The sequence below is a fragment of the Eriocheir sinensis genome, chromosome 43 (assembly GCF_024679095.1).
Source record: "Eriocheir sinensis breed Jianghai 21 chromosome 43, ASM2467909v1, whole genome shotgun sequence".
Lineage (NCBI taxonomy): Eukaryota > Metazoa > Arthropoda > Malacostraca > Decapoda > Varunidae > Eriocheir > Eriocheir sinensis.
In genome coordinates this window covers 11,906,592-11,923,338 of record NC_066551.1, presented here as the reverse complement: position 1 = coordinate 11,923,338, position 16,747 = coordinate 11,906,592, and the positions used below count along the sequence as shown (strand labels likewise).

Genomic DNA, 16,747 nt, shown 5'->3' with positions numbered 1-16,747 from the left:
TGGGACGTAACAATATGTATAAAAGATAACTGTTTTTGTTCAGTACTTATTGTTCACAAGTAGCGGCAGCGGCAGTAGTAGCGGTAGTGCACTACATTTAGAAATGAGTAGCTGTAGCGGTAGGGCCACTACAATTTGACTGAAGTAGTGGTAGCGGTAGTGCCACTACTTTTAGCAGGTAGTGCGCACAACACTGCTGTTATTGGTGAGTGTTGTATTTATCACGCTTATTTTGATTTTCGCACCATGTAACGTTTTCCCGCTCATTTTACTCCTTCGTAACTAGCTACGAATCCGCGGGCACAGGTTTGAATCCCGGCCTGGGCAGTCAGCTTGCAGCTCATCCAGCTGTTCATTCACCTTTTCGGGCTGATCGATAAAAGGGTTCCTCGGGAAACCTTAGAAAGGTAAACTGTGGTAACCCGGATGCCACACTGTCCCTCTGTCCCGGGGTCATGGGTTCATACCCACCACAGGCTCAAGGGCTAATGCGAGATGAGCACCGAGGCCACGTGGACCAATAGAATATGCCAAAACTTTACCTTTGCTCCCTCTCCTTTCCCTCTTTATTTTAACTTTCAGAGGCTCTTCTCCTTTTCCCATTCTCAGTTCTCTTCTATCCTGTCTCCCTCAACATTTCCATTGCAAAACGCTCTCCGACCCTCTAAACGCCTAACTCGCCCTCACTCAGCCATTCCCCTTTTTCTGCAGTGTCTTCGTTTTCCCTCTTAGACCCACAGCTATACCCAGATCTCCTCCCTCCCTCGCTCCACAGGTCTCCCCTCTCACGCTCCTTTTTTTTCTCTCCCTCACAGCCGTGTTGACACTGACGAGAGGGGAAGGGCTCATACCCCCGCCTCCCCTCATCACAGACCAGCCTTACTTCGACTCCTCCATGTTGGTGAATCAGACAGCACACGTGGGGAGGCAGGCGGAGCTCCACTGTCGCGTCCACTCCATCGGGAACAGAACGGTGAGGGGAATGATGATGATGATGATGAGGAGGAGGAGGAGAAAGAGAAGGGAGAGGAGGAAGAGGGAGGAGAAAAGGAAATGGAAGAGGATTGATTGTGGTCGTGAAGGTGAAAGTCTGAAGTGAAATTATTTGCTATTTGTATTCAGTTATCTTTCATCAGGAGTTTCTATGTTCGTTTCAATGCAGACTGCTTGATAGTGTTGTTGTTTCTTCTTTTGATGTTCTTGTTTTTAGTTTTGTTGTCATTGTTTTTGTTTCGTAGCCATTATGAGAGTTTTGATTTTTTGCGTTGTCTTCTTTTCAGCTTGCCTATTTTTTTTTATTTTTTTTTACAGTAAACAGCTCAAGGGAGAAAATGTGACTGTGGTAGTTGTTTAGACGCTGAGGTCGTTGTTCTGGTGTAGAGATGACCGTTGGTGTTATTATTGATAAAGTGGTAAGAGAAAGAAATATTCCGTCATATTATTTAACTAGAACTTTGGTTGCTGTGCGGGTTTATTTCTGAAGAGGAAGCAATGAGGAACATGAAAACGACAGCAAATTTTAAAACGTTGAAATGAGATTAATCAATTCATTATAGCATCACATCAGTCTTAGCCCTGCAACACAACACCAAAAAAAGTACTATTTACGCCACTAGTACCCTCCCCACAACCAACATCTTCACCATCATCACCAGAGCCAACACCATCACCACCATCATGTCATCAAAAACACGCAACACAATCTACAACACCTAACAGCATACATAACACCACCAACACCACTAACGCTTTCAATATCATCATCACCATCATCACCACCAGTACCACCACCACCACCACCACCGATACCGATTAACCTTCACACACCGACAGGAAGTGTATAAATAAAAACATCACGAAGGTTCAGCTTTAATGGGGGAATCTTAAGGATTGTGAAACGTCCTTGTGTTTGTTACGAGAGCTGAGCAAAGTCCGAAAAAACTCGAGATCTGTTGATGGAAAATAAGCAGGTATGTGTTGTTTTATTGTGCGTTTGTTTGTTTGTTGCTTCTTTGATTTATTTGTGTGTGTTTGTGTATGAATATTCACGTGAGAGATAAAACAAGATCGTTATCGAGTTATGTATGTAAAGATGGTCAGAAGAGCCTTAAAAACGAAAGACATGTAAGTAGGAACCAAACTCCTTCCCAGTGATCACGAATCCCTTGCGGAAAAAGTCACTAAAAAAAGATAAATATTTTGTGACCATGAACACTGAGAGAGAGAGAGAGAGAGAGAGAGAGAGAGAGAGAGAGAGAGAGAGAGAGAGAGAGAGAGAGAGAGAGAGAGAGAGAGAGAGAGAGAGAGAGAGAGACAGTAATGAATGTCAAAAGGACCGTGTTGGCTGATCGTGAATATTGCATTGGTTACCTGGTCAATACTCGCCTGGAATTATTTGTTACGCCTCTTTCACCTCTACCTGGTCTCCAAGTCTCTTTTTTCGACTATTTCTCTGTATACACGTCTCTGTACTTGCCTCTGTCCTCTTTTTTTGTCTCTGTCTATCTGCCTGTCTGTCTGTCTTCTGTTTGTCTGTCTGTTTGTCTGTTTGCCTGTCTGTCTTTCTGTCTTTCTGTCTGTGTCTGTCCGTCCTCTCTCTCTCTCTCTCTCTCTCTCTCTCTCTCTCTCTCTCTCTCTCTCTCTCTCTCTCTCTCTCTCTCTTTTATTTTTTTACTCAAACAAAAGTACATAGATGAAATCCTATTAGTAGGGCATAGGGTGACACGAGCTAAAGGAGTCCTCTTCCACAGGGCACCTATTCTAAAGCTTGCCCAGTAGTTTGTCCTTTTATATTAATGTGGGTGTGGCCCCCCTTTAAGTCCGTATTATTCGTAGACACTGTCACTTAAGGAGGGCGTGCGCGACACCACAGATTGTCTTTACGTGCTGGGTGCACAGGCCTGATAGGTCCACTTCGGCCGTGAGGACGTTCCAGTGTTGTTGTGGCACAGGTGAAGGCCCGCTGACACCTCAGCGTACAGGTGCTTGGGACTTCGAGGAGGATATCACCGGACGCTACCGCTCTCCACGGGACTCCGAGGGCCGCTAGGTGTGGTGTGTGCTGCACCTGGGCCTTGTGCAGCACTGTGAGGGCACCGACCCTCCTGCGGTGCTCCAGATCATCCATCTGGTGGCGGGGGACGTCCTGTCTCGGGTGGTGACGGTGGTGCTGGTGTTATTTTTGCTGTTGCCATTGCCGGTGTACCCTTTGTCATCCCTGGTGCTGCTGGTCACTGGTACCGTATATGAGGCGTTCGGCACGCCTCTGCACCCGTTCCAGCAGGGAGAGGTTGCACTGGGCGCTACTCATCCATGTGAGGGGGCTGTACTCCATGATGGGCCTTACCTGTGCCTTGCGCAGCCTTAGGAGTGCATCAGCGTCGAGAAGGTGGCGGACTCGATGCAGGAGTGTCACTCTCAGGGACGCCTTGCGCGCCACGTTCTCGAGGTGGCGGTCAAAGCTGAGTGTGGAGTGGACCTCCACCCCCAGGATGTTCATGGAGTCCCTAATGGCCAGGGTGTCGTCTCCAAACCTCAGCTGCCCCTCGAGTACTCTGGCGTCCTCAGCTGAGCGTGATATAATCATGGCCTGGGTCTTCTCGGCAGCTTGCCACCGTCTTCCCCAGGCCATGATATCCCCAGGTTGGCGGTTGATGCTATCAGTGGCATTTTCAGCCTCCTCCCTGGAGTAGCTGCAGCTCACGGTGCAGTCGTCTGTGTAAGCCGAGACTGCCGGGTGGCTCTGGAGGAGGTCATTTAGGAAGATGTTCCTGTGGAACAGAGGCCTCCACCGGGTACGCTGCGGACGTGCATCCCCCCACAACGACTTTCAGGCTGCGGCCTCGCAGGTAGCAAGACAACAGCTCCAACAGCTGTCCCGTGACCCCGAGCTGCTGACGTTTGGCAAGCAGGCCGCCATGCCACACACAGTCGAAAGCCCCTGCGATGTCGAGGGCAACAACGAGCGAGGGACGGCCCGTATCCAGGCTGTTTTGCCAGGCCTTGGACAGCAGGAGGAGTAGGTCTGAGGCGGAGCGTCCCTTTCTAAATCCGTGCTGTCGTGTGGACATGAGGTGGTGCTCCTCCAGGTGGCGTGTCAGCTGTTCAGCAATGATCCGCTCCAGGATCTTACTGACCTTTGACAGGAGCGAGATGGGGCGGTAGTTGGCAGGGTCTGTCCTCTCTCGCTTCTTGTGCACGGGTATGACACGTGCCTCCTTCCACAAGCTTGGCCAGGAGCAGCTCCGTAAGCACTGACGAAATAGTAGAGTGAGGGGTCGAGTTAGCTCTCCCGCACAGTGCTTTAGGAGGAAGGGGCTGATGCCGTCTGGGCCTGGAGCCTTTTTGGTGTTCATACTGCGGAGGTTTCAGGCCACGGCTTCCTCCGCTATCATCAGGCTGTTCAGGCTGGTGTCACTCAGGAGGGTAAGGACGGGAGGCTGCCTCTCTGGCTCAGGGACACTCATTTTTCTGCTGAAATGTGTTGCCAGGAGGTCCGCCTTGTCCTTGTTTTTAGCCACCCATTCGCCAGCTGCCGTTTTGAGGGGAGGGATTCTGTCCTGGGTGGTGGTGCCCTGCCTCTCCTTTACCAAGGACCACCATTGCTTAGGGTCGACTTGGTAAGCGGACAGCTTCCTCTTGACGTTGTTTTCCCACTTTTTTCTGGCCCATGCGGCTGTCCTTGTCATGGCCTTGCAGGCAGCACGGTGGAGGGCTTTGTGTCGCTGTGTGGGGTGGCGTCTGTAGCGAGTCCAGGCCCTATACTTTTCCTCGGCCGCGAGGCGACATCTATAACCGAACCATGGCTGGTCACGTACGTCAGTGTTATATGTCCTATCTGGGATGTGTCGGGCCTGGATGTTCAGGAGGGTGGTGGTGAAGGCTGATACATTGTGGTCCAGATCTCCTGTGACAATGGTGTCCCAGGTGGTGGCAGCCAGGTCATGTTGGTTGCCTGCCAGTCGGCACGCGCCCACAGCCATATTGTCCGCTGGCTTGTTTCATCACTTGCAGTGTTAAGGTCAATTTCACTGGGCACTGCATGATGGTCAGAGCTGTCGACACTGCTCAGTTGAAGGCAGTGCACAGAGTCTCCAAGGAGGTCGGTTAGTACTGGGTCCAGGGAGCCACCCCTCACATGCGTGGGAAAGGTGACGTGATTGTTAAGCCCGTGGACCACTGTCAGCCCTGTAAAGGCCCTGATAACCAGATGTTGGTTCAGGTCACCCACAATTACACTGTTCTGGCAGTCGTGGGTGGCCGTGATGGTATCGAGCTGGTCGGTGAGGAATTCTAGTGGGGCGCGGCCTTGCCATTGAGGGCGGTATAGAGTGCAGAGCAAGACAGAGCTCATGTCGAACAGGAGAAGGCGGAGGAACAGCACTTCCAACTCCTCGGGAGCCAGTACAAGGAGTAGCTGCATCTGTAGTCCCTCCCGGTGGCACACAGCCACCCCTCCTCCCTGTCTCGTAGGACGGTCGTGTCGCAACCAGTGGCAATGCCCCGGGATCATGTCGCAGGTCGTTACACAATCGCCCTTCAGAAATGTCTCCACGGCAACCACGATTTCAGCTCCTGTCTGGAGGACAGTGTGCGTGAGCTCGCCGAAATTGGCGGACAGGATCCTGAAGGTATTAGTCTCTCTCTCTCTCTCTCTCTCTCTCTTTTTTATTTTTTAAACTGACGAATCTATAGTACACAACATATTTGTATTTTGCCAACGACACTTTATGCGATCGTTCGAGTAGCATAAGTTTCACTGTGCAGTTTTCAGGGCTTAAAATGTCACTTTTTTCTTGTGCATTATTTCAAAAGCCCTTTACACTTGTTCACTGTGTATTTAGCATCACTAGTGGTGTGGGGCATGTTCTTCGCCACCTGTGAGCAGCCACTTTTACCTGCTGGGTGGACATTTCCCTCACTGTTGGCCCTGCTGCAGTGAATGTGTTCCACAGGCGGGACACCCTGGAGGTGAAGGTCCGCTGGTGCTGGCTGGCGCGTGACCTCGGCACCCCGACCTGCTCGTGGCTGGAGAGTACCGTTCTCGTATCTCTCACAGCCTCTCGCGGGGGGAGCCTCAGTCTCGCCAGGTGTGGTACTCCTTGTACCTGGGCCTTGTGGAACACCACCAGCGCAGCGACGTCCCGGCGGTGCTCCAGAGTGTCTAGATGTATAATATCCTGAGGGGGCGGCTGGGGGTTGTTCTCCTGTAACAGTCGCTGCACCCGTCGCTCCACCTTGTCCAGTCTCTGCAGGTGTGTGGCAGCGCTGGACATCCAGCTCAGAGCCCCGTACTCCAGGTAGGATCTTACCTGGGTCTTGTAGAGGAGCATAATTCCTCGCTTGTCGAGGAAATTAGCCACTCTACGAAGGGCAGAGACACGTAGGGAGGCTTGGTGGGCGACGTGTTTCAGGTGGGGGTCGAAGCGCAGCTCTCGGTCCAAGTCCACTCCGAGGATCCTGACGTAATTCTGGAGCGGGAGGGTGACGGAGCCAAACATCACCCTTCCTTCGACAGCTTGTGTGGCTGCCGGGGACCGAGAGATCACCATCGCCTGAGTCTTCTCAGGAGCAAAGTTCACCTGCCAGCGCTCCCCCCACTCCTGTATCAGGCGTAGTTGCTGGTTGACCTCAGCAACCGCTTGCTGGCTTTCTTGGGGAGGGTAGGAGAGGGAGAGCGTGCAGTCGTCGGCGTATGCAGAGACTGCTGACAGACTCCTGAGTAGGTCGTCGATGTACAGATTCCAGAGGACAGGTCCCAGCACAGATCCCTGAGGGACTGAGGCACCCACTGAGAGGTCCTTAGACTGCTGGCCACCGACGACGACGTGGAGGCTTCTTCCTTGAAGGTAGTCGCTCATCAGCATCAGCAGGTGTCCTTGGATGCCTTTGGCACGAAGCTTCTCCAGCAAGCCCGCGTGCCACACCTGGTCAAAAGCACCCGCGATGTCGAGAGCGACGACAATGGTATCCAGGCCGGTGTCTAGTGAGTCCTGCCAATCCCTGGAGAGGAGCAGCAGGATGTCTGAAGTGGAGCGGCCAGATCTGAACCCAAACTGCTGGTCAGTGATGAGGGCGTTGTTCTCGAGCTGGCGGGTGATGGCCTCCACCACTATTCTCTCGAAGATTTTTCCAACTACAGACAGGAGGGAGATAGGCCTGTAGTTGGCAGGGTCAGATCTGGCCCGCTTTTTGTGAACCGGCACCACGCGAGCCTCCTTCCATATAGAGGGCCAGGTGTTCTCCCGGACACAGGCCCCGTACACCTCCGAGAGGGGTCCTGCCAACTCACTGGAGCAGTGACGCAGCACATGTGGGCTAACGTTGTCAGGACCAGTGGCCTTCCTGACGTCCACCGCTCTTAGAAGGCGCTCCACTTGCTTCCGGTGTACCGCAACCTCTGTCAGGGTCTGGTTGCATTCCTGTGGCAGTTGTGGTGGAGGTCTGGTGGGGTTGGCGACGGACATCTTGGCAGAGAAAAGGTCAGCCAGGAGCTCTGCCTTCTCCCTGCTGCTGGTGGCTGTGGTGCCGTCCTGCTTGGTGAGGGGAGGGATTGTTTCTTGGTGGCTGCTGCCTTGCTTTTCCTTAACAAGGGTCCACCAGGTCTTGCTGCCCACCCCTGGCCCACACAGCTTGGCGCGGAGGTTTCTTTCCCACCTCCGTTTCGCCCATTTATTGGTGGCCACCATATTTTTGCACGCTGCTCGATGCAGGGCTTTGTTGCGGCGGGTTGGGCTCCTTTTGTAGCGGAGCCACGCAGAATATTTTCTTTCTGCAGCAAGGCGGCAGCGGTAACCAAACCAGGGCTGATCGGTGGGCTTGGAGGTGTACTGGCGGTATGGAATGTGCTCTCGTTGGAGAGCTTTGAGCCGTTCAGTAAAGGCCTTCGCCATGGGCTCTGCTCGCCCAGACAGAAGAGTGTGCCAGTCTGTCTGCTGCAGGTCTCTTTTAAGGGAGGGCCAGTCAGCCCGGTCCCACAGCCAGATGGTGTGGGAAGTGGCCTTATCCCGCGCCACGCCCACACACGCTCTCTCTCTCTCTCTCTCTCTCTCTCTCTCTCTCTCTCTCTCTCTCTCTCTCTCTCTCTCTCTCTCTCTCTCTCTCTCTCTCTCTCTCTCTCTCTCTCTCTCTCTCTCTCTCTCTCTCTCTCTCTCTCTCTCTCTCTCTCTCTCTCTCTCTCTCTCTCTCTCTCTCTCTCTCTCTCTCTCTCTCTCTCTCTCTCTCTCTCTCTCTCTCTTTTAGATGGCATAAAAAAATATGTAAAGCGTCCATTTGTATATTATTTTTGCTATGTACTAATGCGTATTTGCCTTATGCTCAATACATGAAATGGCGATTTTTATACAGCTAAATGATTTTGTAGCAGTAGCAAGTGTTTATAGAGTAATATCTGCCGTATGTGTGTGTGTGTGTGTGTGTGTGTGTGGGTGGGTGTATGTGTGTGTGTGTGTGTGTGTGTATGTGTGTGTGTGTGTGTGTTTTACGCTTTCGCCTATGGCGCCGGTAGGCTTTCTTGGTAGGGCCTGATGGTCGGCCCCAGGTCCTTGTGCCGCAGGCAAGTGTTTATAGTGGCGCCATCTTACATTGGCTTATGCTGCCCCCCGGAGCTCATCTTTGATCCTAGAATCTAGAGTCTGGTCTTTCAGACAGCATGAAAGTACTCTTACTAATTAAGCTACTCGGCGATGACTGAAAATCCAGCTTGTGGCACCGGGCGGGAAGCGAGTCCCCCTCGTCCTGGACGCAGCGTCGTCACGCTATCCACTCACACACTGCCTCCCATTATATGGGTACATGTGTGTGTGTGTGTGTGTGTGTGTGTGTGTGTGTGTGTGTGTGTGTGTGTGTGTGTGTGTGTGTGTGTGTGTGTGTGTGTGTGTATTATAATAAATAATCATATATAAACTACTACTGCTACTACTAGTGCTTCTGCTACTACTACTAGTAGTAGTACTACTACTACTGATAATAATAATAATAATAATAATAATAATAATAATAATAATAATAATAATAATAATAATAATAATAATAATAATAATAATAATTATAAATATAGTGATAATAGTGATGATAATAGTTATAATAATAATTATAATAATAATGATAAAATAATAGCAATATAATAACAATAACAATAATAATAAAAATAAGAAGAAGAAGAATATAATTATTATCATTATTGTTATTATCATTACGATTGTTGCTGATATCGTTATTATATTGTCATTTATACTTTCACTATTTCGACTGCAAAACTTACCCTATTTGAGTAGATAAGAAGAATGGATTCCTAAACTAGATCACAAAATTAGAACGGAATGATCTTTTTTTAAACAACGGATCTCATTAAAAATGTTCGCCATCGGCTTTGTGAATCAGTAAGTGCCTGTTTCCTTTAAGCATAATGAGTTTTCAGGTCCATAGATGATGCAATTATAAGGAGACTGAGTCATAAACTATTAATATATATTTTTTTGTCTATTGTTATGGATAATTTAAGTAGAGGCAAGCCTATTTTTTATGTAACTCGCGCAGTGCATTTTTTTTTTATATCCATGATTTTTTTTCTCTCTGGCCATGGTGAATTTAATTACTCAAAGGAGGTTAATTGCTTAAGCTCTTTCAGGGAAAACGTATTGATGGAGGGAATATCTTCTTGAAAATCAATCACACCAAAGCGAAAATGAGAATTTCCTAAACCTCTTTTTTTGTACGTGGAATTACTGTTTAGATTGTTCTGGGAAATGAATACACACACACACACACACACACACACACACACACACACACACACACACACACACACACACACACCGCTCCGGTGGCTCAATCGGTAGAGCGGTGCGCTGCGAAGCAAACGGCCAAACAGGCGGCGGTTCGAGCCCCGCACAGGCTGGATACTTTCGGTTGAATAGGAGTGGTTACTGTCCCCCCTTGAGCAAGGGGGATGAGGTGTGTGGTGTGTGATGTCCTGGCAGTACCCATGCTAGATCGACGATAATGAGTCCTTGCTCTCATTGGGAGGGTACCTGCTGGGGAAAGCAGAGAGAGAGAAATGACCTATTACCCATTACGAAATGCATCTGTGCGAGAAAAGCGACACAAAGACTGAGAAACAGAATTTAACACAGTTTGCTCCGCCCTTCGTCTCTCCTGATATGTTATCTGCGGCATTGAGGGGCAGGTCATGCACACACCCGCCTGTCTACCTGTCCGAGGCGCCACACAGGTCCAGGTAACGAAGGCGAGGCGAGGCAGAAAAATAAATAAATTTTGCTTCATAATAAAGCTTTTAAAATATTTGTTCCAGTCTGTCTGAAAGCATTTAACTGAAAGCTGAGTCCGGAGAGAGAGAGAGAGAGAGAGAGAGAGAGAGAGAGAGAGAGAGAGAGAGAGAGAGAGAGAGAGAGAGAGAGAGAGAGAGAGACCATTGATGTATGTTTGTAATTATTATCATTAGTTTTATTATTATCATTATTATTATTGTAATTAATATCAATTACAATAAAAGGAACGAGGGAAAGTATAATAAATAGTACTCATAAATGTGATCAATTAAAAATAATCAGTTAGATTTTTTTTTCTACTTGTTGTTGCTCAAGTTGAAAACTGCTTTCTCTGCTTTTTTACGCAATTTTATTTTCAAAAGAACCTTAATAGTTTCCTAATGATGATGCAATAAGAAAACGCGAAGGAAAGGAGAAGAAATTCACAGAAAAACTATGATAGACAAAAAGAGAGAATAGAGGGAATTAAGGTTAGAAATAAGAATATAATGAAAATGAAAAATGAGTAGCATAGTGTACGTAAAAATGGCTTAACAGTTGAGTGACGTTCACATAAAAAGACTGCAGGGAGAAAAGAATGGAGAGAGAGAGAGAGAGAGAGAGAGAGAGAGAGAGAGAGAGAGAGAGAGAGAGAGAGAGAGAGAGAGAGAGAGAGAGAGAGAAAGGGAAACAGATAAAAGAGATAAGATAGACAAAATTGGTATAGAAAATATCGATAGAAATATAGGAACACAGATAGAAATATGGATAATATAGATAATATACACAGACAAGATAGTACAGATAGATATGGGAAATAGGCAGGGAATAGAAAAATGGGTGTAGGGGGAGGAACGTGCCTGGGAGAACGTCATCTTCCTCTTTGTTTTAGCAACTTTAATTCATTTATGGAGCCGTTGTTTAGGTGTTGTGAATCCTTTTGTAACGTCACACGGCTGCACTGAGCTTCAAATCGCCTCTCCCCGGTTCGAGGCATGACGCACTAGCCGACGCAGATATCGCCTCGAGAATGCCATCGAAAGGATTTATTGGGCGATTTAGATGCGGGTGTGAGTAAGACATAAGCCATCTCAAGGGACAGACTGATTGGCCGGAGGTTTTAGCGTCCTAGATTGACTAGCCAATCTCCATAGCGAATCAGATTAGGCGAGAGGAAGAGGTAGGGAAGAGGAGGGGTGTAGGGGTGGGTGGATGAAAGGAGGGAAAGAGGCAGGCAGAAGGGAAGGCTGATTGTTGTTGTTCTAAGTTATTTAAAAAAAGATCCAGGAGTTGTAAGTATTGAGAGCTGAGAGTGAGGGAGGGGGAAGATTGAAATAGATAGGTAGATAGATATAGATAGATGTGTGGAAATAAAGAAAGGAGGACTGAAAGAAAGAATGAACAAAAATGTGGGAGAATGACACGAAACAAGATAAAGATTAACAAAGAGGAGCTGATAAACAATCGAACAGAGGAACAGACAGACACACCATGTGGCATAGAGACGGACACAAGGAGATATTAAAAGATAATTATCTCTCTCTCTCTCTCTCTCTCTCTCTCTCTCTCTCTCTCTCTCTCTCTCTCTCTCTCTCTCTCTCTCTCTCTCTCTCTCTCTCTCTCTCTCTCTCTCTCTCTCTCTCTCTCTCTCTCTCCCCCCCTTAATATTTACCATGTATATCCCTAATAGAGGTTTCATCCCTCATATCCTCTGTTAGCCTCCAAACCTTTCACCGTCTCTGCGATTATTTTGTTTTATATACCTTTACCTCCCACTCCTCTCCCTCTCCCTGCTCCCTTTCCTCCCTTTCCTGCCTCCGTCGCTCCATATCCTCTTCCTTCCTTCCTCCTCCTTCCTTCCATCCATCACTCAGAGAACAGTAGATAGTTTTCTCTTGCAATATTCAGTGACGATAGAAATCCATTCTTCGAGAACACGTTTGGAGAGAGAGCAAGGCAGATAGAGATAGATAGATAGACAGAGAGAGAGAGAGAGAGAGAGAGAGAGAAGAGGTCGTAAATAAACAGAAGAGGCGCCTGACAGAAAAAGCAAGGAAGTAAACATTCTTTTGGGACAGAAAAAAGGATGGAAAAAATGAAGCAAGGAAAAAAAAAATGACGGATGGACTTTTCCTCGCAAAAAATGATTATACAGAATAATAATTTTTCCTTGCTAAATATGATTACAAATTTGATTTGGGAAATTAAATGATTTTCATTCTCTCTCTCTCTCTCTCTCTCTCTCTCTCTCTCTCTCTCTCTCTCTCTCTCTCTCTCTCTCTCTCTCTCTCTCTCTCTCTCTCTCTCTCTCTCTCTCTCTCTCTCTCTCTCTCTCTCTCTCTCTCTCTCTCTCTCTCTCTCTCTCTCTCTCTCTCTCTCTCTCTCTCTCTCTCTCTCTCTCTCTCTCTCTCTCTCTCTCTCTCTCTCTCTCTCTCTCTCTCTCTCTCTCTCTCTCTCTCTCTCTCTCTCTCTCTCTCTCTCTCTCTCTCTCTCTCTCTCTCTCTCTCTCTCTCTCTCTCTCTCTCTCTCTCTCTCTCTCTCTCTCTCTCTCTCTCTCTCTCTCTCTCTCTCTCTCTCTCTCTCTCTCTCTCTCTCTCTCTCTCTCTCTCTCTCTCTCTCTCTCTCTCTCTCTCTCTCTCTCTCTCTCTCTCTCTCTCTCTCTCTCTCTCTCTCTCTCTCTCTCTCTCTCTCTCTCTCTCTCTCACTTCCTAAATGCAATACCATGGACGAGGAGGTAAGGGGAAGTGGACGTGGGTGATGAGTTAGAGGAAGAGGAGGAGGAGGAGGAGGAGGAGGAGGAGGAGAACGATGGGAAAAGGTGAGATAAGAAAGGAGAAGAGGAAAAAAACGGAGTAAAGAAAAAGAAGAGAAAGGAAAGGAGGAAGTAAAAGAGGCGAGGGAAGAGGACATACTGCATGACTTAGGCAAACTTTCCTACTAAGGCGCATTCAAAACTTTTACCTGTCCTCAGCCCCAGCCTCCTCTGCAACCTCCTTTCCATCCTCCAACTATCCTCATCCTCCACATCCTCATCCTTCTTGTACAAAATCACCAACTCTCTCATCAGTATAGCCTTTCCAGCCCCTTTATTCCCCTTTTCTTTCTCCCTTCAATGCTTCTTAATTATGGTGTCTCGGTCGCCTAGCTCTCCACATCATTATAATTTATCTTCCATTGTCGTCCCTCATAACGTGACTAACTACCGTATTCCCACCTAATGATGTCAGTCATTACCAAAGTATAACCCTCAGTGCTGATAATACGTGAGTGAAGGGCTTGGTAGTCCCCGTTCAAAGACACAGGAATGATTACGACAATAGTGTGTGATTCCTTACGTAAGATACCTGAGGAATATTCATCGCAATTTCTGTATTCGTAATTTCGTTTTGATACGTAAAAAGTGAAAAACAACAGCAATAAGGCAAGAGAGAGAGAGAGAGAGAGAGAGAGAGAGAGAGAGAGAGAGAGAGAGAGAGAGAGAGAGAGAGAGAGAGAGAGAGAGAGAGAGAGAGAGAGAGAGAGAGAGAGAGAGAGAGAGAGAGAGAGAGAGATTGAAAATATGCAGAAAAGTAGAAAGTTACAAATAAATAGATGACACACAACCATGACCACACATAGTTTAAATCCTTTTCTTCGTCATTCCTCTGCTCTTCCACCTTGTAATTGTGAGGATACAGAGGCAGAGGCGAGGTCAGGTGAGGTAATGTTAGGTGCGGAGGCCGGCGGGAGGTGGCCCCTAACACCCTGGACAGCGCGTTAAAGCCGACAGTACTTGCTGGTCTGAATAATAATGAAACACACACACACACACACACACACACACACACACACACACACACACACACACACACACACACACACACACACACACACATAGATAGATAGATATTTATTGACCACAACTTACAATAAAAACGCATCAATCTCTATTTTACAAAATGGTCCAAAAACTAGCATTTTTTTAAAACTCAGAATGAAAATACACACTAAACAAAAACGCAGAATACTTACAAGGTAATAAAAACACTTAGCCCCACAAAACATACAGCACACAAAACGAATAAAACACACCAGAAACACGTTAAAAACAAACAAACAAAACACACACACACACACACACACACACACACACACACACACACACACACACACACACACACACACATTACACAAACACATTACACAAACACACAGAGATAAAAAGCGATTCCGTGGTACACTAGATAACGTGTTGACCATCCACTTCAGTTCACGGGGCCGGCTCTTGCTCTGGCCGAATTTTTGTTTTTCTACCGACAAGGAGTGATTACTGTTTCCCCTTGAGCATAGGAGAAAAGTCGAGTGCCGAGGCCATAGCTGTGTCCATAGATCGGTTATCGAAATCCAAAGCTCTTTTCGTGAGGGGCTGCCGATCACGCGTCCAGCAGATGATAAGACCGCGAGTAAATTGCACAAAGACCTCGATATGTCTCTTTCTATCTGCTCGTTCACTTCTTGATTTATTTTTTCATCTACTTATTCATCGTTTTTTGGCATGTATTTTTCTATCTCCGTTTTTGTATGATATCATGTCTTTCCTTTCCTTTCCTTTCCTTACTTTCCTTACTTTTCCTTTCCTTCTCTTTCCTTTCTTTTCCTTTCCTTTTCTTTCCTTTTCTGTTCCTTTCCTTTTCTTTCCTTTCCTTTCCTTTCCTTACTTTTCCTTTCCTTTTCTTTCCTTTCCTTTCTTTTCCTTTCCTTCCTTTCCTTACTTTTCCTTTCTTTTCCTTTCCTTTCCTTTCCTTACTTTCCTTACCTTTCCTTTCCTTACTTTTCCTTTCCTTTCCTTTCCTTTCCTTTCCCTTCCTTACTTTTCCTTTCCTTTCCTTTCCTTTCCTTTCCTTTCCTTTCCTTTCCTCTCCTTTCCCTTACTTTTACGTGTCACATTTTCCCTTCCCTTTCCTTTCATTCTTGTCCATTTTTTCCCCTTTTCTGCTCATTCTTTTCCTATTGCCTTCTCCATTCTGTTCTGTCCTACCTTTTCCTTTTCTTTCCATTCCATTCGTGTCCTCCTTTACTTCTCTTTCACTTCCCAGCTTTTCCTTTCCCTTTCTCTTCTTTTCCTTTTCATTTTCCTTGTTTCCGTATAGTCTCGTTCAAGTTGTTTCCTTTCCTTTCAATGTCTTTTCCCGGTCTCATAGTTATTTTTGTTCCCATTCTTTTTGTTTCTTTTCCTATATGTTATGTCCTCGTTATTTCTTTACCCTCTTTTTTTATTTATCATTTCCTTTCCTTTCCTTACCCAAGCTTCCATTAAATCCTCCTTATCCCTGCCTTTCCATAACCGTTCCCTTCCACCTCAATCTTCACATCTCTCACCGTCATCTCATTTCAACTATGTCTCAACCACACCCTGCCTTTCACATCCTCGCTCTTACCTATTCCTCCCTACCCCCCCTTTTCTCTCCCCCTCACCGCCCCCTTCGCTCTCTCTCCACAGAGACGTATTGAGGAAGCCTATTCATCGCGAAGATTGCTTATCACTTTTACTTCAAGTCTCGGCGAGTGTTGAATCTTCTTGGCTATGGCAAACGCGTGTCACTCCAAAAATGCTGTCTAATGGAGCGGGAAACGAGTGGCAAGCGTGGAGGTGTTGGTGGCGGTGCTGTTTGTGGTGGCAGTGGTGGTGGTGGTGGTGGTGGTGAGCCGTGGAGATACAATTCATGCAGGTCATCGGAGCATGAAATTGGTGTTTATTTGCCTAACTAGCTTCTCGTGAGGCTTCCGTGGCTGGTGGTGGTGGCTGGGATGGTGATGGTGCTGTCTGGTGTTGGCAATGTTGTTAGTATGGATGATGTTCGTAGTGGTGATGCTGCTAGTGCCGGTAGTGATGTTCGTTGTTGTGGTTGTTGTTGTTGTTGTTGTGGTGGTGGTGGTGGGAGTGGTGTTGCTTCTTTTTCTCTAGTTTGGCTTTCGTTCTGGGGTGTATGAAGACCCCATCTTGAACTCTTGGAGATGAAGTTTTCTCTACTCAACTTGCGTGTCGGTGTGTGTGTGTGTGAGAACAAATTAAATTGGACGAAAGTTTACTGAGTACTTGAGGCCTTGATGAGAAAAGAGAAAAAAATAATGAAGATGAGAAACAAAAAGTAAAGGAAGAGGAGGCGGTGTTGATGTTGGTTTTGTTGCTATTGGTGGTGGTGGTGAAGGAGGAGGAAGAGGAGGAGAATGAGGATGAGGAGGCGGATGAGGAGGAGGAGGAGGAGGAGGAGGAAGAATACATATGAAGAACAGATACCAGGAGTCCTTTTTGGTCTGTAAGTATAGCGAGGGTATCTGTTGGAGGAAAAGGAGGAGGAGTATAAGGAAAAGGAGGAGGAGGAGGAGGAGGAGGACAAAAGATATACAAGTTGAAAAAGAAAAGGCACGGATCTTGTCATTATATTTATCCAAGGAGACCATTCTTTCATCATATTACTTTCGGACAAAAAACAACAACA

The 16,747-nt window shown here is 47.0% G+C and overlaps 1 protein-coding gene across 1 annotated transcript in view; it reads left to right on the top strand.

Annotated features, from left to right (window-relative positions):
* Positions 1-809: 809 nt before the first annotated feature.
* LOC127010467 (zwei Ig domain protein zig-8-like) overlaps positions 810-16,747 on the top strand; it is a 43,404-nt gene continuing 27,466 nt past the window's right edge. The window contains exon 1 of the mRNA XM_050884680.1: positions 810-973. Coding sequence (XP_050740637.1) covers positions 896-973 — 78 coding nt within the window. The 5' untranslated portion in view covers positions 810-895. The remainder of the gene's footprint in view (positions 974-16,747) is intronic.